Source organism: Macaca mulatta, chromosome 9, assembly GCF_049350105.2.
Source record: "Macaca mulatta isolate MMU2019108-1 chromosome 9, T2T-MMU8v2.0, whole genome shotgun sequence".
Classification (NCBI taxonomy): Eukaryota; Metazoa; Chordata; class Mammalia; order Primates; family Cercopithecidae; genus Macaca; species Macaca mulatta.
The window spans coordinates 78,318,272-78,340,653 of record NC_133414.1 but is presented as its reverse complement, the minus strand read 5'-3'; the positions used below and the strand labels follow the sequence as shown (position 1 = coordinate 78,340,653).

At 55.6% G+C, this 22,382-nt stretch overlaps 1 protein-coding gene across 2 annotated transcripts in view; it reads left to right on the top strand.

The window, feature by feature from the left end:
• UNC5B (unc-5 netrin receptor B) overlaps nt 1-18,955 on the top strand; it is a 91,426-nt gene extending 72,471 nt beyond the window's left edge. Inside the window, exons 3-17 of one of the 2 annotated variants that reach the window (XR_013398096.1) lie at nt 856-999; nt 1,461-1,564; nt 2,840-3,020; nt 3,761-3,928; nt 4,739-4,903; nt 5,129-5,161; nt 7,097-7,291; nt 7,604-7,993; nt 8,623-8,710; nt 9,574-9,742; nt 9,870-10,103; nt 11,928-12,077; nt 12,689-13,000; nt 13,877-14,058; nt 15,049-15,771. Coding sequence is in view for 1 of the 2 variants with exons in the window: in XM_015147432.3 (XP_015002918.3) it covers nt 856-999; nt 1,461-1,564; nt 2,840-3,020; nt 3,761-3,928; nt 4,739-4,903; nt 5,129-5,161; nt 7,097-7,291; nt 7,604-7,993; nt 8,623-8,710; nt 9,574-9,742; nt 9,870-10,103; nt 11,928-12,077; nt 12,689-12,853; nt 13,877-14,058; nt 15,049-15,214 (2,534 nt within the window). In the remaining variant the exon portion in view is untranslated. Of the gene's footprint in view, nt 1-855; nt 1,000-1,460; nt 1,565-2,839; nt 3,021-3,760; nt 3,929-4,738; nt 4,904-5,128; nt 5,162-7,096; nt 7,292-7,603; nt 7,994-8,622; nt 8,711-9,573; nt 9,743-9,869; nt 10,104-11,927; nt 12,078-12,688; nt 13,001-13,876; nt 14,059-15,048 lie in introns of both variants that reach the window. The other variant, XM_015147432.3, reaches the window with a different exon arrangement.
• The last annotated feature ends 3,427 nt before the right edge of the window (nt 18,956-22,382 follow it).

Sequence of the window (22,382 nt, the reverse complement as noted above, 5' to 3'; positions counted from 1 at the left end):
CTCAGCTCCACGCCCACGTGGCCTGAGTAGTGATCAGGGAGAGCAGGTGTCTCACCTCTGCACGTGCTGAGCCCCCTTTCTGTGCCAAGCCCTGGGCCACAGCAGTGAGCAGGACAAAGCCCCATCTTGTTCTCCTGCAGGAGACAGACATTTAACACATGAATGCGTCCATAAATAATCTGAGTCCAGCTAATGGTGGGTGCTGGGAGGAGACGAGGCTGGGTAGGGGAGTGATTGCTGCATAGACAAAGTTCGGGTGCAGTGGGGGGAGTGCCGAGCAGTGCTGGGAGAGCTGTGGGGGAGGCGCAGGGTGGAGGGGGCTTTCCTCGGGAAGTGAGGCTGATCCGAAATCTGGCAGGGACTGAGAGGCCACTGGGCCCAGAGGAGACAGAAGAGTTCCAGGCAGGGGACTGATGTGCAAGGGCCCCGTGGCTCTGTAGCCACAGAGCCAGGGAACATGAGAGCCTGGAAGACACCGGGTGAGGCTGCAGTGGGGTGGGGACGGTGAATGCACAGTGCAGCTCAGAGCCGCTCCTGGGGATGACCCTACAGGCCACTGAGAGCCCGCATGAAGGGTCTCATATCAGGGAGGAATGACACACCACTTGTGCATTTTGGAGATGACACTAGCTGCCAGGTAGAAGATGCATTGGAAGGGCAGAGGGCTTGTGTTAGCCACTGCAATGTGCAGGTGAGTGGCCATGAAGCTTGGGCCAGGGTGGAGACAGGAGGAATGGATGGAAAGGGGCACTTGGGTGAGAGAGCCAGCAGGACCCGAGGTGGAGGGCCTGGGTGTCCTGTGCCTCACATTCTTGCTTTGCCCCTGCCCCTGACAGCACTCTCTTCTCCTCCCAGGCCTGCGGGTGCGCGAGGTGCAGATTGAGGTGTCGCGGCAGCAGGTGGAGGAGCTCTTTGGGCTGGAGGATTACTGGTGCCAGTGCGTGGCCTGGAGCTCTGCGGGCACCACCAAGAGTCGCCGAGCCTACGTCCGCATCGCCTGTACGCCACCCTGACCCCCACCCCGTCCCTGCAGGACCCTTCCCCATCCCCGAGGATGCTGGAGAGGGAACTTCACATCTGTGGGGCCTCCTCCAGCATCCCTGGCTGAGGATGCCTGTGGCAAAGACATCCCAGCACATGGATGCCAGCTCAGAGAGGGCTCCTAGACCCAGAACCTGGGCCTCTTTTCATCTACTTCTGTATAAAAGAAGCTGGCAGCTTCCTCCCCCATCCTGAGCCACTATGTGCTTAGGATCCCAGAGTCATGGAGGGAACCCTGTTCCCCTAAGTCTGCCTGGTGAGCCTCTCCTTTGGAGTAGAGGAAATTTCCCAGGCAAAGGACAGGTGGGCCCATGAACAGTTCCCTGGGTCTGCACTGCCACCCAGTGGCCACAGTGTAGCACATCAGGTTCCAGTTCTCCCCACACCTAACTGCCTTGGGACCCTCTCGCTTCTCCCAGACCTGCGCAAGAACTTCGATCAGGAGCCTCTGGGCAAGGAGGTGCCCCTGGACCATGAGGTTCTCCTGCAGTGCCGCCCGCCGGAGGGGGTGCCCGTGGCCGAGGTGAGCGGGGATGTAGAGACCACTGAGCACAGCCCTGTGGCCATGCCTGCGGAGGCCAGGCAGGCACCGTATTTACCATCAGCCATGGTGCTGGTCTCCCAGAGCCCTACCCCTTTCACAGATGAGATCGAGGCTTGGCAAAGAGAAGAGAACTGCCACCTCTGCAGAACACAGCAATGCCAGATCCCAGCTGGGTCTGCCACAGGCATAACCCCACAGGATGGGGTGGCTAGGGCAGAAATCCCTAGAACTCAGGAGCTCCTTAGGTGGACCTCCAGCTCGGTCTCGATCTTCTGCCCCACCCGGAACCCAAGGCCCCAGCTTTCTGGATGCCAAAGGGTCCTATCCTGCATGTGTATGAGTGTGTTCTCCCCCACGAGCTGGTCACCCCTTCCTGAACGAGCTGGTCACCCCTTCCTGAAACCACACAGTCTTTGGATTGCCTGTCCTCTCTCGCTATCCTTACCTCTGTTCCAGACATACTCCCTGCACTGGTGGTCCAGGGAGTAGAGCTGCATCTCAGCTTTGCCCAGTGGAGTGGACGGTTGGGGTAGTCAGGAGCCTGACTTCCAGCCTGGGATCAGCCCTGTCTGATCCCAAAACCGTGCACTCATTGCTCAGCCTCTCCCAGCCCAAACCCTCCTCTGCACAGTGGGCTCAGACAAACATCCCTAGCCATATATGCTAGGCACTTGGCATGCTGGTCTCTGCAGCAGCCCTGCAAACTGATGTTACCATTCTATCCTACAGCAGGGAAGCAGGGCTGGGAGGGGCCCAGTGGCCACCTAGGGTGAGGTAGCTGGTGAGTGGCAGAGCTGGGGTTTGTACCCAGGTCTGCCAGACCCGGGGACGTTCTTCCTATGACCTTCCAGGCTTTTTATCCTGGCTAGTAGAGCCGGGAGGAGTCAATGATAAAGACAGATACTCCTGGCTAGCGCTTATTTAGTTAGCTTAACTCAACTTACTCTGAGTACTGTTCTCGGCACCTTACACATTCTAACTCGTGTAATCCTCACGATGGATCCCTGTGGGGTAGGTGCTATTCAGTTCCATCTTGCAGTCGATGAAATTGAGGCCCTGAGTGGTAAGTCCCCTCCCAAGACCACCCAGCTGGCAAATGGCGCTCTTAACCCTGGAGCTGTACAGTGTCCAGTCCCACCGAGGCCCTGCCTCACTGCCATGACCGTGGTGTGGACCCAGGTAGAACTGCCCTTCTTCTGTTTATGGTCAGACCTGCCCTGGGCCCTCACTGCCCCCTCACTCCCACTCTTGCAGGTGGAATGGCTCAAGAATGAGGATGTCATCGACCCTACCCAGGACACCAACTTCCTGCTCACCATTGACCACAACCTCATCATCCGCCAGGCCCGGTTGTCAGACACTGCCAACTATACTTGCGTGGCCAAGAACATCGTGGCCAAACGCCGGAGCACCACTGCCACCGTCATCGTCTACGGTGCGGGCCTCTCAGAGTGGGAGGGGCAGACACGGTCAAGGGAGGGAGGAGAGCCTGGGGCTAGGTGGGACCCCTGGCTTGGTAGGGAGGATGCAGCCCAGAGAGGGGAAGTGAATTGACCAAGGTCACAACACAGCAAAATTCATGGCCAAGTTGGGCATTCCTGGGTTCCCAGCCAGGAGCACTCCCCAGTTCTCAGGATGCCTTGCCTAACTCTGAAGGAGAAAAACCAACTCTCTCCAAGTCTGGGGGCTGAGGCAGGACCCAGTCAGTACGCCCAGAGGCCTGTTGTCCTTGTAGAGTTAGGGACCAATGCCCAGGCTTGTGAGCTGTTCTCTGCTTCTCCCTTGGGCCCTGTGGGTGGGAGGAGTGGAGCCACAGCTGAGGTGACTTTACAGAGTTCTAGAAAGAGCCCTGTACTAGGTTCCAGCTCCAGGCACAGTCCCAGGCCCCCATTACTCCCGGGATGACCCTAGGCAACTGGCAGCCCTTTCTGGACCTTCCTTGCCATCTTACAACAAGGTGGGGCATAGACAGTGACTTCCCGGGTCCCCTCTGGTGCTGATGGTTGCAGCCCAGCTCTGCCTGCCACTTCTGAGTCTCTCACACTGTAGGCAGATGGGGTCTCACCAGAGAGGCCAGGCTTCGGCAGAGGGGCCTTGTCAGGGTGAGGGATGGGTTTGGGGGAGGGCAGAGGGTTCCAGAGCCAGGCCAACCAGGTGACAGCTGCCGCCTTGCAGTGAATGGTGGCTGGTCCAGCTGGGCAGAGTGGTCGCCCTGCTCCAACCGCTGTGGCCGAGGCTGGCAGAAGCGCACCCGGACCTGCACCAACCCCACCCCACTCAACGGAGGGGCCTTCTGCGAGGGCCAGGCCTTCCAGAAGACCGCCTGCACCACCATCTGCCCAGGTAAGGTGCCTTGTCCATGCCCAGCCCCACCCTGAACCCTGTCCCACTTCTGTATTGTGTGCCAGAGCCAGGACAGCCGTTCTGTCCCTAGCATGGAGAACAGAAGGTGCTTGTCCCAAGCCCACAGCTGGCTGCCCAGGCTGACGAGATGCTCTGATCTCTGACTTATGCTGCCCTGGGCTGCTGGTGAGATAGAGGCAGAGGGTCTGAGTGGTGGCCCCTTCTCCCTGACCCTCTAGCCTGGGCCTTCTGTCCTCCAAGCTGAGGGTTCTCAGTGTCAGTGTGTCAGCCCCAGGCCAAGGTTTCAGAGGGGCAGCCTCAGGGACAGCCTCTTGCCCCTAACTGTTAAGACACACCGTGGCCACAGACCCTATTCACACTGACAGCCATCCTCCTATTCCTCTCTCTGTGCAGCCCCTCTGCTCCCCTACCCCCACACATGTGCTGTGTTCTCTCCCTTGGGTTGTATGTTTGTGCCTACACTGTTTTTCTTTACCCTGGGTTTGTGTCTTTGTGTGTAAATTGTGCACTGGGCTGTATCGTGTTGATGACCTTATGCATCTATCTGTACCCTCTTTGTCCACCTGCCAGGTGCATCTGGCTGTTCATTGGCATGGGGCTATGTGGATATCATGTGGATTTCTCTGTGTGGCACACATGTGTCCTGGGTTCCTCATTTCCTTCCACAGTGTGTACGCATGCATGTGTGTTGGCGCATTGCTGTGTTCTGCACACGTAATTATGTGTGCACATGTCCCTGCGTGCACATGTCTGTGCGTGCACATACTCCTGTATGCCCTGCTCTTACAGTTGATGGGGCGTGGACGGAGTGGAGCAAGTGGTCAGCCTGCAGCACTGAGTGTGCCCACTGGCGTAGCCGCGAGTGCATGGCGCCCCCACCCCAGAACGGAGGCCGTGACTGCAGCGGGACGCTGCTCGACTCTAAGAACTGCACAGATGGCCTGTGTATGCAAAGTGAGTCACAGGGAAGGTGGGGCCCTGGGGGTGGGGACTCTGGAGCCATGTAAGGGTCCCCCAAACCCGGCCCCATGCCTCAGTGCCCAGCCTGCAGCATGGCAGTCCTCAGGGCCTCTGTCCCCCCACCACATCCATCATCTCATCTCATCCTTCCCATTGCCTTCTCTGCCACTATTTCCCTGTCACCTATGTCATTGTCTTTCCCTTTATTTCCCTTGACAGATAAGAAAACTCTAAGCGACCCCAACAGCCACCGTAAGTCCCCTTTCATGGCTGTCCTCTTTCCTCTGGGGGATCCCTGGTTCTCTTTGGCTGGCTTTTCCCGGGATCAGGGTGCAGGGCAGGGAGAGCTGAAGGTGCCGCCCTACCCACCCTCCATGGGACCATCTACACCTGACACTGCATGTGTCTGCATCTCCATCACCGGCAGACAGGCAAACCCTTGGCTGACAGAAAAGAAAGGCCCTAGGACACCCTACTGAGCTTCCTCTCATAGGAGGGGAAACTGAGTCTCAGAGAGAAGAAGGGACTTGGCCAGAGACACAGGCAAGAAGTAGCAGAGTAAAGATTTGAACCCAAATATTTTTATAGCCAAAGCTGGTGTTCTTAACCATATGCCCTTGGCCCTCCTCTCTGGACCAGGGCCGGGGCATCACCACTGCAGTTCCCCCTCACGCCCCTTGCTGTACCTCCGCCCCAGCAGCTGGGCCAAGCCTCCCAAATGGTCTGTGATGCCCGCTGCCCTGCGTCAGCTCCGGGGGGCGTGCTCTCCAGCCCCAGAGGCTGCACCGCCACTGCAGTCATACCAGAGCAGCAAAGCCACTTGAGCAGATTGGCCCATGGTAATTAAACCACAATTTCCAGATAGTTCTGGAATCATAAAATCAGTGAGGCCCTTGGCCGAGCTCACTGGGGCTCGGGCTGGGGATGATTCGAGTGTAAATCACCAGGCAAGTGGCCCCAGTGTTAGTGAGGGCAACAGGAGGCAGAGCCAAGCTGGGGGAGCCATTTCTTTGCTGAGCCAGGAGCCCAGCCCTGAGGGGGAGCCCAAGAGTGAGGGCTGCTGAGGAGAGATACTGGGGGACAGAAGTTGGAAGTGGGCAGACATCCGGGGCTGGGAGCCATGCCCTGCCTTGCTGAAAGCCTCAGGCTGACCCCAAGTGCAGGGTGTGGAGGACTCCAGGCAGAGGAAGCAGGCCTACTTCTCTGAGGGCCCCCCAGGGTGGGAGTGCGTGGACAGGTGCTTCCTGGAGCTCCCGAAGGAAGCAAGGGGAAGAGCAGCCATCTTGGCTGCCAATTTTGCTCTCCCTGAACTGTCCAGTGTGGAAGCCACCAGCCACGTTTGGCCGTTTAAACTTTTATTTAGCTTAATTAAAATTAAATAATTTTTTTAAATGCAGTTCCTCAGTGGTACTGGCCACATTTGAGTTATTCAAGAGCCATACGTGACTAGTGGCTGCATACCGGATACTGCAGACATAGGATATTCCACCACTGTAGAAAGCCCCACCAGAGAGCCCTACTTCAGACCCTGCCACTTTGACCTTGAGGCTTCCTGCCTGGCCATGTTTGCCTGGGGGAGGAAAGTGTGGCCATGGGTTACCTCGCTGGGCCCATCCTTCTCCCCACATGCCCACCTCTTCTCCACCACATTGCTGTGCATCTCATTCCACTCCTTCAGCTCCCCATCCCTCTACCTCCCACCCTCAGAGCATGGAATGGAAGAAGAGTTCAGAACAGCTACTTACAAAGATAACAGAGCCAGAAGAGCTTATCCACGTACCAAGCTAACAGAGCCAGGGCCTTTGGTCCTATGGAAATTGCTGCAGACTCAGAGGTTTCAACCCCAGCGCTCACAGGGCAAATTATGTTGCCGCATGGCCCCGAGCCACAGACCCTGTCTCCTCAGCAGCGAGCAACAAGTTAACACATGGCATGAACATGTTTGTTCTTTTCTTCTCATGCCACAACTAGAAGGGCAGTAAGGCAGGGACTTCGAGCCCATTTTACTGATAGAGAGGTTCAAGGCTAGCCTGAGGTTGCCGGCCTGTGTAGGTGGGGCTCAGACTGGAACTCAGCACCGTGCTGGTTGGCCCTGGGCCCTGCCCTTTCCAGGGACCCAGGGCCTCCCTGACTCCCCCAGGGCCTGGTGTCTGTGCTGCCCCTTATGTGGTCTTCCTGTCCCTGCAGTGCTGGAGGCCTCAGGGGACGCGGCGCTGTACGCGGGGCTCGTGGTGGCTGTCTTCGTGGTCGTGGCAATCCTCATGGCGGTGGGGGTGGTGGTGTACCGCCGCAACTGCCGTGACTTCGACACAGACATCACTGACTCATCTGCCGCCCTGACTGGTGGTTTCCACCCTGTCAACTTCAAGACGGCCAGGCCCAGTAAGAACCTGAGGATGTCTGGGGTGGTTGGCAGAGGCAGGATACCCAGAGGGCTCTGGTGGTACCCAGACCAGAGCCAGGCTCCTGACTCCCTCCCGGGGTTTTTCCATAGAGATAACTATGTGGATGGGTATGGATTAGAGAACTACAGAGAAGGAAGGGAGTGACCCAGGCTGCGGGATTCCCAAAGCTTCCTGCAGCTGGCAGCAATTGAGCCTTTCACAGCTGGACATTTGGGTGGGATTTTGCAGTGGGAGCTGGGCCAGTGAGATGGGGCACAGCTGGGTCTGACTATAGCCCCCACTCCTGCAGACAACCCGCAGCTCCTACACCCCTCTGTGCCTCCTGACCTGACAGCCAGTGCCGGCATCTACCGTGGACCCGTGTATGCCCTGCAGGACTCCACCGACAAGATCCCCATGACCAACTCTCCTCTGCTGGACCCCTTACCCAGCCTGAAGGTCAAGGTCTACAGCTCCAGCACCACAGGCTCTGGGCCAGGCCTGGCAGACGGGGCTGACCTGCTGGGGGTCCTGCCGCCGGGCACATACCCTAGTGATTTCACCCGGGACACCCACCTCCTGCACCTGCGCAGCGCCAGCCTTGGTTCCCAGCAGCTCTTGGGCCTGCCCCGAGACCCGGGGAGCAGCGTCAGCAGCACCTTTGGCTGCCTGGGTGGGAGGCTCAGCATCCCTGGCACAGGTGAGCCCCTGCTCTGCTTGTGTGTCGGCCTGGCCTCAGCACCTCCTCTGCGGACTGCCCCCACACCCATCCAGCAGAAGACAGGGCTGCCCTAATCCCATATCACAGATGGGGAAAGGGAGGCCTGGTGGCAGGAAGTGAGTATAAAATAGAGAGGTCTGACTAGAAAAGCTAGGCTTCAGGCCTGCCCTCACTAGGGCAGAGGAACCTTGGGCCAGCCACCTTCAGTGTCTCTGTTGTGTGAGAGAGAATAGTACTATGTAGTTCAGCAGACCTACAAAGCACTGTCCTAGAACTAGCAGCAGAGGGGCAGGGGCGCCCATCTTAGTTTGCAAAGCCAGCAATTAACAGCTTCCCAGCACCGTACACTAAGCTAGGAGTAGGGCTGGCACTTGGACCTCCAGACCCCATAGCAATGTCAGAGACCCCTGTCTTCCTAGACAAGCCAGCACTGGTCAGTGGCCTGGCCTCTGCTTGCATCCAGTCCCCAGACCCCCTCCCACCCCTGGCTGGTGACCACCTGGAGCTCAGGAGATATCTTTCTCTCCCAGCCCCAAACTGGGGCCGATTTCCCAAACCCTTGTTCTCCTGAGCTCCTGGACTCCCTGCTGACCTCCCTCTCTCCCTAGGGGTCAGCCTACTGGTGCCCAATGGAGCCATTCCCCAGGGCAAGTTCTACGAGATGTATCTACTCATCAACAAGGCAGAAAGCACCCTGTGAGTAGAGCCCCAGCCCCTGCTCCTTTTTCTTCCTCCCATCCCTTGCTGCATGCCCACACCTGGCGCCCCTTCTAAACCTGGTGCTAAGACCAAACAGTCTTCCAAGGAAAGCATTAATCTTACTGGGTCCATATTTAAAACTTGCAGAACCAATACCATAAATCATAAAACTCAAAGGCAATTGACAAGCTGGCTACAAGTATGACAAAGGGCTGAATATCCTTACTATGTAAAGAGACTTTGTAGATCAATAAGAAAAAGTAAACATCTCACTGTGAAAATGGGCAAAGGATATGAACAAGTGATTCACACACACACTGTCACACAAACACACTGGCCAGTAGGTTATGAGAAAATGTTCAGTCTAATTTGCGGTCAGAGAAAACTAATGAAAAAAAACATGAAGTATATTGGGATTTTATTATTATTGTTATTATTATTATTAAGGAATTTGCAAGGACCTTTTTCCAAATGATAATACCCTCTTGCTGGCAAGAGGGTGGGAACATGGCCTTCTGTGGCACGTGGGCGGGAGTAGAGATTGGAACCAGCTCTCTGGAGGGCACTTTAGCGTAACCTATTGAATACCTTCCAAGATTACACAACCTTGGAAAATGTAAGCAAGGAATTCTGAGCTATGATAATGTTGCAGTGAAACAGCAAAAATCTGGAAACAACCTCAAGATTCATGCCATTTTCTTTGCCTCCTTTGCCCCCATGACCTCTGGGAATGCAGAGTCCTGAGTGGCAAAGAGCTGCCCTCCACCTCCCGGGCCCTGGGCAGGCTTGGGAGCCCAGCAGGAGCCTGCACCTTTGCCGAGCTCTTCACTGCCTCCCTCCTACCCTGTGTCCTCCCCCAGCCCGCTTTCAGAAGGGACCCAGACAGTATTGAGCCCCTCGGTGACCTGCGGACCCACAGGCCTCCTGCTGTGCCGCCCCGTCATCCTCACCGTGCCCCACTGTGCCAAAGTCAGTGTCGGTGACTGGATCTTTCAGCTCAAGACCCAGGCCCACCAGGGCCACTGGGAGGTGAGGAGCCAGGGTGAAGGTTGGCCCAGCTCTCCCAACCTTCCCAGGGAGGCAAAAAGAAAGCCCTTTTCCTCTGGCCCAGCCTCAATAACTGTGACCACTACCCCACCCTTGCTGTCCCCTACAGGAGGTGGTGACCCTGGATGAGGAGACCCTGAACACACCCTGCTACTGCCAGCTGGAGCCCAGGGCCTGCCATATCCTGCTGGACCAGCTGGGCACCTATGTGTTCACGGGCGAGTCCTATTCCCGCTCAGCAGTCAAGCGGCTCCAGCTGGCCGTCTTCGCCCCCGCCCTCTGCACCTCCCTGGAGTACAGCCTCCGGGTCTACTGCCTGGAGGACACACCTGTAGCACTGAAGGTAGGGCCAGCTGCAGGTGCCCACACAGCCCTGGCCGGCCAGCTGCATGATCCCTGCCAGCATCCCCCTCCCCAGGCTCATGGGCCCTCCCAGGAACCCTTCCCCACCACCAGCCGTATTAGGTCACGCATGCGGCCCTCACACACTGAAACAGCCTTGGGCACAGGGCCTGTCTCACCAAGATCCAGGTTAGAGGTGGGAGGCAGACCAGGGATCCCTGAAGGCTCTGATGGGGTCTGCCCCAGGACCGAGGGAGCATGAGACCAGGAGGGGCTTGGGCTGGTGGGGAGGGTCTCTGGGAAGGCTGACATGTAGGAGTTTCAGCAGAGAGGAGGGAAGGGCATTCCAGACTGACAGAAATGACTGCGTTTCATATGAGTTTCAGCTGAAAGGCATAGGGCATGTGTGAATGTGAGGGCAGGAGAGATGGGCAGGGCTCAGCCTCCCAGGAGCCTGTGCCAAGGAATTTGGAATCCACGCGGCAGGAAGGGGAATGGACCTGGTAGACACCTGTTCACAGGTGCTCTTTAGAAAGCCCCTGTGGCTATACTTGGGGTGGGTAGATGAGAGGGGCTGGACCCTGGGCCACAGGGAGTGACAGCAGCCAGGAGAGGCGGGGCTGGATGCTGTGTGTGCTCAGTGGAATGGACAGACTGATGGGATGGGCAGTGGGAGGGGAAGTTAAGGCTGACAGCCAGGCTCCTAGCATGTGTAGAAGGATGGAGAGCCATGCCCCAAGTGAAGGAAGGGTCGTGCAGATGAGGGGTGGTCGGGACAGGAGGGAGGGAAGCAGAGGGGAGGGTCTTATAGTACTGAGAGCCTGATGATGGCAGGTATGGAGCCCTGTGTTAGCACCACTATTCCCTGCCAGCCTTAGAGCCCTTGTGCATTCCCCCGTTCTCAGGAGCTCAGGCTCATCCTGATGTAACCCTGGAAGCATACAGATACTTGGCTGTGTGTGAGCCCGTTCCCCTCCCACCTCCCATCTGCCCTCCTCAGTGCCTCATGGTCCTTTCCCATGGCTCCATGCACCTCCCATTTCTGCTCCCTGGCCCCATCCAGCTCCTTCATCTCCCAGACTCATGGGACTTGTCCCAAAGCCCACACTGCAGACAGCATAGGTGAAAGAGGCCCATGGGAGAAGGAGTGTCCCTTGCTGGGAGGACACTGGCTTGAGATGTCAGTGGTCCTGCGATGGGTGGGAGGTGCCTGGGAAGTGCTCCTGCAGCTGGATCTCTTGGTCCTGGGGCATTGGCTAATGGCCAGCTTTGGCCAGAGAGTGCTATAGAAATCAAGAGGGAAGTTACCAGGTTTTGGCCTGATGGCATTCTTTGTTTATTCAACCCTCCATCCATTATCCATCCATCTGTCCATCTGTTCATCCATCCATCCATCTTTCTGTTCATCTGACCATATACCCATTCAGTCAGCAGCCCATCTGTTTACCTATTCATTACTCTTCTATCTATTCATTTATCTTTTCTTCCATCTTTCTATTCATACACCCATCCTTGTACATCCATCTGTATATTCATCTGTCTATCTTTCTAGCCATCGATCTGTTTATCCATCCATCTGTCCATTTATTAGTCCCTCTAGCCATACGATCATCTGTGGATTCATTCATCTAGTCATCTTTCCCGCTGTCTGTCCATCCATCTATCATCCATTCATCTTCTCACACCATAAGCCCTCTGTGAGCTCTTGCAAATGCCCAGCCACGCACTCAGATGGGCCCCTGCCTCCTGCCCTGCAGAGTGCAGCAGAAGAGGCCCATTGGCCAAGTGTGATGGGTTCCCCTTCCCCATGCCCCCTGGCCCACAGGAGGTGCTGGACCTGGAGCGGACTCTGGGTGGCTACTTGGTGGAGGAGCCGAAACCCTTGATGTTCAAAGACAGTTACCACAACCTGCGCCTCTCCCTCCATGACCTCCCCCACGCCCATTGGAGGAGCAAGCTGCTGGCCAAATACCAGGTGAGGGCTGGGCTGATGGGTGGGGAGGGGCAACACTTAAGGGCTGCCTGGGAAGACCAGCTCCCTCCCGGGCTCTGCCTCCCGGCTCTGCCCTGCAGCCTCCCTGGGTCTCTCACTGTCTCTGTCTTCTCCCAGCCCAGTCTCCAGGCTCCCAGCCATCCCCAAGCACATCCCCAAATTCAGGGCAGTGGGTCCACATGTACACTTCTGCCCTGTCACATCCCTACACGCACAGACGCCTGTGCCCTTCATCCTCACAGAGGCTCCCCACCCTTCAGGGCATGCCCTCCTGGCAGACTGTCCATCTCATCTGTGACAGCCACAGCCTGCTGCTGCCCACGCAGCAGCACCTGAGACCATGAGGCCCCCCAGCCCCCAACACACACACCTGTGCCTTTCCTTCCCTCACGTACCCCGCCTCAGCTCCCTTCTGGAACTGAGGGTCTGACACCAACTCAGCTGGCTAGCTTAGGGCACTTGACCTCTCCCCATCTGGGTGGAGAGACCTGAACTGCCCACCGAAGCTCCCTGAGCTCTCCCTGCGTCTCCATTTCCATGAGGACAGGGCAGGCTGGCCTTGCCTGCCTGGTCCTGACCCCCTCCTCCTGCAGGAGATCCCCTTCTATCACATCTGGAGCGGCAGCCAGAAGGCCCTCCACTGCACTTTCACCCTGGAGAGGCACAGCTTGGCCTCCACAGAGCTCACCTGCAAGATCTGCGTTCGGCAAGTGGAAGGGGAGGGCCAGATATTCCAGCTGCACACCACTCTGGCGGAGGTGAGGGAAGGGGGGCCAGATATTCCAGCTGCACACCACACTGGCGGAGGTGAGGGAAGGGGGGCCAGATATTCCAGCTGCACACCACTCTGGCAGAGGTGAGGGAAGGATGGCCAGATATTCCAGCTGCACACCACACTGGCGGAGGTGAGGGAAGGGGGGCCAGATATTCCAGCTGCACACCATGCTGATGGAGGTGAGGGCCAGAGGACACCTCTAGGGTTTGGGGCTGGGCTGCAGCACGCAGACCCCTGTAGTTCCCTCTCACCTCCCAAGTCTGAGCAAACATTTGGTCATGTTTTGCTAACAAGCATCATGTATTGATTGAGTGTCATTCACATGCTTGGCATATACCAGAAAACTTACATGATCTCACTAAATCTTCACGAGCACCAGGAGATGCATGACAGATATGATCCCCACCTGGGAGGTGAGAACGTAGGTTTTAGGAAGGGCAAGGATTTGCACACTATGCACCAATGGCAAGACTGGATTTGAACCCAGGTTGATGCAAGGACCAGGCCTATGGTTCTCAACCGTTATAAACCTGGATTGAGATTAAATCCCAGGCCACCCAGGGTGACAGCACTAGATCCTCCTCGTGGGGCATTGTGAAGAGCACTGGATACAGGTCTGGACCCAGGTCTGCCACTAACTTGGCATGTGGCCATGAGCAGGCCACTCCCCTTTTCTAGACTTCACTTTCCACCTGTACAAATGGGTGCATGTGGATTAGACTGTGGCTGGGGCTCCTTGGGGCTTCCTAACTATGAGGCTGCATCTGCATTTGCCTGGGGCCTTAGGTAAGCATGGTGCATCCCCTGAGGCCTGGAGGATGTCCATGCAGGCCTTGCCCTTGGGAACCGACCCTTCAAGGGAGAAGCCCCTGCCTGAACAGTGGGAGCCTGTCCAGAGGAGGTGGGAGTGACTCAAGGCTCAATGAGCTCACAGTCCAAGGGGAGGGAGGCTGGAGAGCAGTGCCCAGCGCTGTGCCCCTCTCACTCTTGGTCCCCACCCTTGCAGACACCTGCTGGCTCCCTGGACACACTCTGCTCTGCCCCTGGCAGCGCCGTCACCACCCAGCTGGGACCTTACGCCTTCAAGATCCCGCTGTCCATCCGCCAGAAGATATGCAACAGCCTAGATGCCCCCAACTCACGGGGCAATGACTGGCGAATGTTGGCGCAGAAGCTTTCTATGGACCGGTGAGTATCCCAAACCACAGCCCACCCCCATCTGCCTTCGTCCTCAAGGTCTCACAGGGGCAGGCAGGGCAGGCAGCCTGACAGCCAAGACCAGCTCCCAGACCAGCCACCCTTTTGCCACCATTTGTGGCAAATCAGGAACTTGGGATTGGATGTGCAAAGTTCAAGAGTACTGCTCCCTCAAGGAGCATCATGCTCAGAGCACTGGTCCTCGAGCCGGGCAGACTCTCAGGCCCTGCTGTTTTCCCATTGTGAGGGGATAACGCTCCACCTGCCCATCTCACAGAACAGCAGGAGACTCAAAGCCAGGGCATCAGCTTGGTGCCGTCATTGTCAGCACCTGGTGTCTAGGACAGAGAAGGTGCTCCGGAGATGCTTGCTGACTGGCTGAGATATACTTTGGTGTCAAAACTCTTTTGGAGAACTTCAAATGCTGGATAAATGAATATAAAGCCAATGATAATAAGTATATGTATTGAAAGATGTGTAATAAACTTGCGTTGAGCAGATGCTTTAGATAAGACATTTACTAGAAATGAGTAGGACTTACAAAGATGGCTAAGGCTTTGTTCCTCCTATCAGGGGAGTTCATGGGAGCAGGAGGTAACACAGGTGGGAGGAATGAGCACATGCTACACGTGGTCATTCTGTCTTGGGGCCAGTGTCTTTCAATGATAATAACGATGATGATGAACAAGATAGTTACATGCTAGAGACAATGCTAGACCCTTACTTTATATGATCTTGGATCTTGTTGAGAGGTAACTGGCATTGTTCTAATTTTAGAGACAAGGAGACTAAGATTCTGAGCTCTAGGTTCTGACTTGCCCAGAGCCACACAGACCGCAACACAGTAGCTGGAATTCAGACCCAGGACAGTAGGACACCAAAGCTCACAGCCTTCCCACTTCCCCTTGTGCCCCTTCACCCCCAGGCTCCAGGAAGGAGCTAAGTGCTTGGGGACCTCAGTGCCCTCCTTCTCTCTGCCAGGTACCTGAATTACTTTGCCACCAAAGCGAGCCCCACGGGTGTGATCCTGGACCTCTGGGAAGCTCTGCAGCAGGACGATGGGGACCTCAACAGCCTGGCGAGTGCCTTGGAAGAGATGGGCAAGAGTGAGATGCTGGTGGCTGTGGCCACTGACGGGGACTGCTGAGCCTCCTGGGACGGCAGGCTGGCAGGGACTGACAGGTGGCAGGTGCAGGGAGGCCTGCGGGAGCCTCCTGATGAGGATGTTTGGCCTCTGCTTCCTCCCAGTTCGCAGCCAGAGTTGCCTCTCCTCCTCCTCTTCCCCAACCCCCAGACCACAACCAGCCTTAGAAAATCCATGTACTCTGTTGTTAGAGGGCCCAGAGTTCCTTCTCCATCCCCGTTCTCTGTCTGTTGGCCTGAGATCTCCGTGCGGGAACCAAGATGGGGCTGAAGCCTCTGGAGGCGGTTGGGGCAGGCAGGAGGCTGTCCCTCCACCCTCCTACCCTCAGCCTGGCAACTTCTGAGTTCCATGGGTTTTAGTTCCGTTCTTTGTTTTCTTCCTCCCTTATTGAGTTATCCTTTCTCCCTAAGCCCCCTTCTGCTTCCACGCCCTTTTCCTCTTTGAAGAGTCAAGTACGATTCAGACAAACTGCTTTCTCCTGTCCAAAAGCAAAAAGGTAAAGGAAAGAAAGAAAGCTTCAGACCGCTAGTAAGGCTCAAAGAAGAAGAAAAACACCAAAACCACAAGGGAAAAGAAAAACCCAGTTTCTTAGGAAACGCTAATGATTTATTATCCAGATTATTTGGATAAGTCCTTTTTAAGAAAAAAAAAAAAAAGAAAATGAAAAACAACACAAAAAAATAGAAAACTCTTTTCTTGAGCGTGGATGAGAATGGGCACACTCACACTTCTGGCCAGGAGTGAATGTGCCTTTGTGTGTGTGTGTGTGTTTGTGTGTGTGTGTGTGTGTGTTTGTGTGTGTGTGTGTGTGTGTTTGTGTGTTTGTGTGTGTGTGTGTGTTTGTGTGTGTGTGTGTGTGTGTGTGTGTTTGTGTGTGTGTGTTTGTGTGTGTGTGTGTGTGTGTGTTTGTGTGTGTGTGTGTACATGTACGCGTGTGCATTGGGGAGAGAGAGACTGAACAGAGAGTACTTTGCTGCTAACAAATCCATCTTGGACTGAATTCTGACAAGGCCTCAGTTTCCCCAGTTGTGCAGAGAGTAGTCAGACAGGGTTTTCACTGTCTAGATTTAGCTGGCTAGATTTCCCTCTAAAATCTTAAGCAGATGCTGAATCCGTAAAGCCAAGGAGTGCTAAGGGCTGGAGTGGGTGGGCCCTCCCTCCCACAGCCCCAGGGAGATACCTCTGGGCTCCTGGGAATCTGGATTAAGAAAGTTGGGATGAAAGAGGAGGCCGGCTGTGAGCCAGGGAGAATGTTCCAGTCTGGTTTTGGTCTGGTGGCTCCTAGAAAGGGATGTGGCTCAGAAGTGGGACTCAAACAGAGAGACGAAGTGGGGGAGGAAAGTCTTCTACAGACATCTCTCTCCTGGGGGCTGGATAGCTTTACCCTAAGGTGGGGCCAGCCCTGACACCCTCATCCCATCCTCAGCCCAGCAGCCTCTGGAGCAGGGTGACGCTCTCTTGATGGCCAGGAATCCAGAATCTGCCCTTCCCGAGCCTTGGTTTCTCCTTCTGTAAAGCAGAGTGATGGCTGAGAGGTCCTTTCTAGCTCCAGAAGCCGGAGCTTCCCAGTGTCAGTCAACCCTGCAGTGTGGGAGGCTGGGAGGCGGGTGCCCTGGCTGTGCTTTGCATGCCCAGGAGTGGAGGAGGAGGCTGAGAAGCTGGTTTCCCAGCTCTGATCTCCACAGGCACCTCCTATAACCCTCCTCTTACCCACCCCACCACGGTCTGGGAGATCTGAAATAACCTTTCCCAGTGGGTGGGGTTGCCAGGGTAGAGGGGACGGCACACACTTCCCCCACCCAACCTGTTCCAGGGGCCCTGCATGGTGCAGGATGAGTCTCTGCCCTGTGCAACTGCCTGGCAGTGGCTGGGACAAGGATCTTGCAGCCAGCACAGAGGCCTCATCAAAGGCCTCTCCCTCTTGGCACTCCAGGCAGGGCAAGTGCCAGCTTCCCCAACACTTCCGGGCAGTGACCCTAGGGCGTGCCCCAGCAGGCCTCTGAGCAGACACTGGGACCCGTCTCAGCACATCCTGGCCTTTGAAAGTCTGATATCCTGAGAGGAGGGCAGGTTTTAGGGCTGCAGTTCCAGCCAGCGTCCGCAGCTTGGCTTCTCTGCCATGGACTCGGCAGCTCGCGGGGCTTCTTACCACCCACCAGCCCCCTGGGGTGTGGCCTGGCTGTGGGCAGAGGAGGACTTGCCTGGAGATTTGAGAGAGGATTCCTTCTACCAGGGCTGCTGAGGGCCAGGTCTGCATCAGGGGCTGGACCCTGACTGGGTCTGGAGGCTGAGACTAAGGCTCTCAACCCTGGTGCCTCCAGGCACCAGGATGCTGCCTCGGATGAAGGAAAGTGCCAGATGACGGGCACTTTCCCTGCCGAAGTGCCCATCCCATGGGCTCAGCCTCACTGGTCACTGTAGCCCATGCACACGTGTGGGCCTCGGTCACGTGGCTTTGAGGGCAGTCTGACCAGGCTAGACCACACGTGCCGTGACAGGGGGTGCCATTCCCCTTGCAGGCTCTGACATGTCCACATGTAGCCTGGCCGTCCAAAGACCAGGAATCGAGTTGCAAATCTGCCATTAAACTGCTGTGCGACTTCCGGCATATCACTGCCTTCTCTGGGCTTCAGTGTCCTTTTCATACCTAGAATGCTGCAGTCTGAGGCTCTTTGGGTTCAGACACACCGTTGTAGGCTTCCGTAGGGGACCCTGTGATCTGCCGTGCCCCTCCTCCCTGTTCTTTTCTGTCCTCCCCGCCCCACCCTCAGAAGCTGCTTGCTCTGCCCCCAAGACAGGAGCTTGACGGATGAGGTGCAGCCAGCCACCCAGGTGCCGTTTCCAGTCTGACTTCTGGAAATGTGCACCATGTCCTAGAGCACAGACCCATTGACTGGAGCCTCCCGGGAGGGTTCAAACTGTCCAGCTCTACGAGAAATGCCCAGAAAGAATTTGCCGACTCCATCCGTCTGTGGAGGCTGTCTGCCTCCGGGGTGGGATCGGTGGTTTCTCCTCCAATTCAGACCCGAGAGGTAGCCCCAGAGGGCGTGTACCTGGTGGGCAGCAGCTCAGGTACCATTGGGGGTTGCAGGGCCCTTACGCAGGTGTTTCTCTCTCTCTCCTCTCTGGGGTGCGCGTGTGCGTACGTGTGCGTGCGCGTGCGTGTGCCTGTGCTGTTCTCTGTGAGCACATCAGGGTGCCCCTCCGAGAACACGTGCACGTGTCCCCACCTGAGCAAGCGTGTGTGTGTGCTCCTCTGCGTCCCAGGTTTGGACATCTGGAGGTTGGTGTGCCTGTCTTCTGCCCTCCCTGAGCCCACAGGGTCAGTCAGTGTATCTTCTACGTGCCTCTCCCTCTGCCTTCTCTCACAGTGCCCCCGGCTCCAGAGCTCAGGGGTAGGGGTTCTCCTGAAGGTGCAGGGGACCCTCCTCATCTCCTGGACCCTCCAGGGCACTCTGGTCCCTATTCCCCAGCTCCCAGGCAGCTGAGCCGGGTCTCTTAGGGGAGGTGACCAGCAGCTTCGGTGCAGGGAGCTCTTGGTGGGGCAAAGGGCTGGACCCCTGCCAGGTCCGTGGACATGGTTATATGCCCGGGAGGGGCGGGTGCAGGGCCCCAGGGATGGCCCCCAACCCCACCTCTGTTTATTCTATACAACCTATAAATAACCTTTAGCATTCCTATTGTAACAAAATTAATTTTTATGAAATAAATTATATTTCCTAGTCTAATAAAATCTGGGTTGCATTTGGCTGTCTTCCTGTTGGTAATTGGGAATGACTGTGTTGCTCTTCTCAAAATTCCATGGAAGGTGGAGGTGTCATTGTCAGTTCAGAGCTATCTGACCCCCAGGAGATGAGCAAGCCCAACTGCCTCATTTTATAGAAGGGAAAACTGACTCAGAGAGGTGTGAGGACTTCCCTAGAGTCACACAGCAAGGAGGAGCCCGTGGTGCATCTGGATCCCGGTCCCTGTGCGTCCAGATCTGTTCAGGAGTTCGTCGTGTGAGTCTGCCAGGGGCTAGGTAATGGGTGAGAGGGATGACACAGAGATGAAGCCCCAGCATTCCTGACCGTCTCTGAGGAGTTCAGAAGGGAGTATCCCCAAGGGTGCTGAGGCTGCGGGGTCAGTTCAGAAACCTCACCTAGGATATATGACTCCTGTGCAGGCTGAAAGGAAGTGATGGGCAGGTTGGGATCATATGACTCCACCCCAGGCTGCCAGGCATGGTTGGGCAGGTAACGCACTGGGCAAGAGTACCATATCTAAAGGGGAGGGTGGCTCCATTCCCATGTATGTTGTAGATTTGTGTATTTGCTGAGATGTTTCCAGCAGACGGCAGTAAAGGGGTTTTGTGCTAATAAAAGGAGTACCTTGCTATCGAGGAGAGGTTGTTCTAATGTGCACAGAAGTATTGTAAGAAGACTAGAAGCGGCCCCATTTCAAGCTGGTCCCCTCCGGCCTGTGGACCTCAAGTCTTTCCTTTTGTGAGTTGAGTCTGGCCTGAGCATTTCCCAGCATGGATTGCCTGCTCCATGAGTAGGTTCTTTAAATCTGGGGTGACAGCACCCTCTGGCCCCATCTTGGACAGTCATGTTGCCCATCAGCATGTTAAAGGCTCTGAAAGGCCCTGCAAGAAGAAGCGGGTCTCCTCATATTAATGGAGATCCCAGATATATTTGACCTTGGAACTTGTTTTCACAACCTGAGTATGTGGTGCCTATAGGCCCTGCCAGCCCTGACTTTCTGGGACCTGTGGCTCTGGGTTCTATGTGGCTGTATCACCTAGCTGTCCCCCTGGGAATGGGGAACACCTGTGGGCTCGGTCTGAGACTGAAAGTTACCAAGACGAGAAAACCCACGTCTGTCCTCTGGCAGAGGAGGTGGGGCAGGCAGGGCACAGTGGCACCCACCTGCATGCAGACCCCCAGGCTCAGATCATCATCTTTCCCTGGGGACCCAGAGGACCTGGAACGGTCACATTCAGCATGCCCTTCCTAGCAGAGATGATTTGGGGGTAAGGATTTATAAGTGAGAAGAAGAGGAAAGGGACAGCTTCATGAGGATGGGGGGTGAAGGGAGGGATACAGGGGGCGGGCAGCAGCCCAGCTAAGGAGTGGGCAGAGCCAGGCGTGAGGCAGCTATTTCATGCAAGTAGCCCCCACAAGCAGGCAGACAGTCTGGGGTCCCCCAGGAGTCAAGGGGACCCATTTAAATTCCTTCATTCTCTACCTGCCACTGTCCCTTAGAAGCTCACCTAAAATCAGGTTGGGCAGCAGGTGGGGTGCAAAGAGTTCTGGTCCTGAAGGTTGGGAACCTGGGTCGCAGCCCTGATGCTGTGGAGTCACTATCCTTCCCTGAGCCTCAGTTTCCGCATCTGTGAAATGTGGGGTATAAACCTGCTACCCTGTGAGAGCCCTCTGGCTGGTGTAATTCTGTAATTGGCGGGGCAGGGGTCAGGGTCCTGGCTCCAGGCAGGAGTGTGACAGCCACACCCCTTGAAACCTCCTTTCTGTGCCAAGCCCAGGGAATGGTTGAGGGACAACCAGGAGAAGGCAGCAAAGGGGCTGGTTGCAGCCTGGGGCTGTGTGGGTGCCCAGTGAGGGGCCAGAGCCAGTGGCACAAGAACCCTCCCAACCTGCCAGCCTGTCACAGCCAGCACACTGCAGGCCTGTCACTCGTGAAGGTGTGCCCCCTTCTCCACTAGGGACCCTAAGAAGAGGAAATCCACTCCAACTCCAGCTGACAGCTTGAGGTCAGACACAGGAAAACCTCATCTAGTACTGCCCAGCAAAGTTGCAAAACCTTTGTCCATTTTAATTGAAAATGATACAGCCTACCATTTTAAAAAAAGAAATCAAGAGGAACAACAGAATCAGTGAAAAGTAGATTTCCCTCCTTCCTCTGTCTCCACTTTGTTTCCCTCTCCGCCCCGTCCCTAGTCCCCACCCCACTCCCAGAGAGGCAATTGCTACAATTCTTCTGTAGCCTCCTAGGAAGATCTGTGCATATACAAACACATATTTGTAGGTGTAATTATTTAAATATAATGGGTTTGATCCAGAAGCCTCAAACCCTTGAGGTACAAACATGAAACAGTTTTATTTTTCCAGTAACTGCTTGGAAATTCATTTTGTTGACGCCGTCCATCCCACTAGCTAGAAGGCTCCCTTAACGGCACATGGAGGTCCCTGGCTTTTCCCTTGCTTGCTGTTACTAAGACGGTCTCATTTTGTTGCTAAGGCTCAACCAGACTATCCTGGAACTCCATCATCACCTTTAACTAAAGCTCTCCGAGAGCCCCAGTGCAGGCCCCTGAAGGCTGGGGCTGCCTGCCTCCCCCTCTCTCAACAGCGATGTCTCCCTCCTTCATCATTTGATAGGAAAAGCTGCCATCAAAACGCTTCTGTCTCCTGCACCAGCACGGGCATCTCACACCAAGACCCCAGCCTCCCTAGAACTGGGCCTGGAGAATCCAGTGACTGTTTGTTATCAACAAGACGCTGTCTCTTTTCTTTTCTTTTTTTTTTTTTCTTCTTTTTTTTTTTTTTTTTTGTTGTTGTTGTTGATACGGAGTCTTGCTCTGTTGCCCAGGCTAGAGTGCAGTGCCATGATCTCAGCTCACTGCAACCTCTGCCTCTCAGAGTTCAAGCGATTCTCCAGCCTCAGCCTCCTGAGTAGCTGGGATTACAGGTCCCCGCCACCACACCCAGCTAATTTTTGTATTTTTAGTAGAAACAGGGTTTCACCATGTTGGTCAGGCTGGTCTTGAACTCCTGACCTCAGATGATCCACCAGCCTTGGCTTCCCAAAGTGCTGGGATTACAGATGTGAGCCACCATGCCCGGCCAGCAAGATGCTATTTCTACCATAACACCTGCCCTGCATAGAACATTCCAGGGACAGGCGGACCTGGAGATGAGGACTTCCCAAGTCCTGATTTTTCTTTTCTCTTTCTTTTTTTTTTTTTTTTTTTCTGAGATGGAGTCTTGCCCTGTCGTCCAGGCTGGAGTGCAATAGTGCAATCTTAGCTCACTGCAACCTCCGCCTCCCAGGTTCAAACGATTCCCCTGCCTCAGCCTCCTGAGTAGCTGGGATTACAGGTGACTGCCCAGCTAATTTTTGTATTTTTAGTAGAGACAGCATTTCACCATGTTGGCCAGGCTGGTCTTGA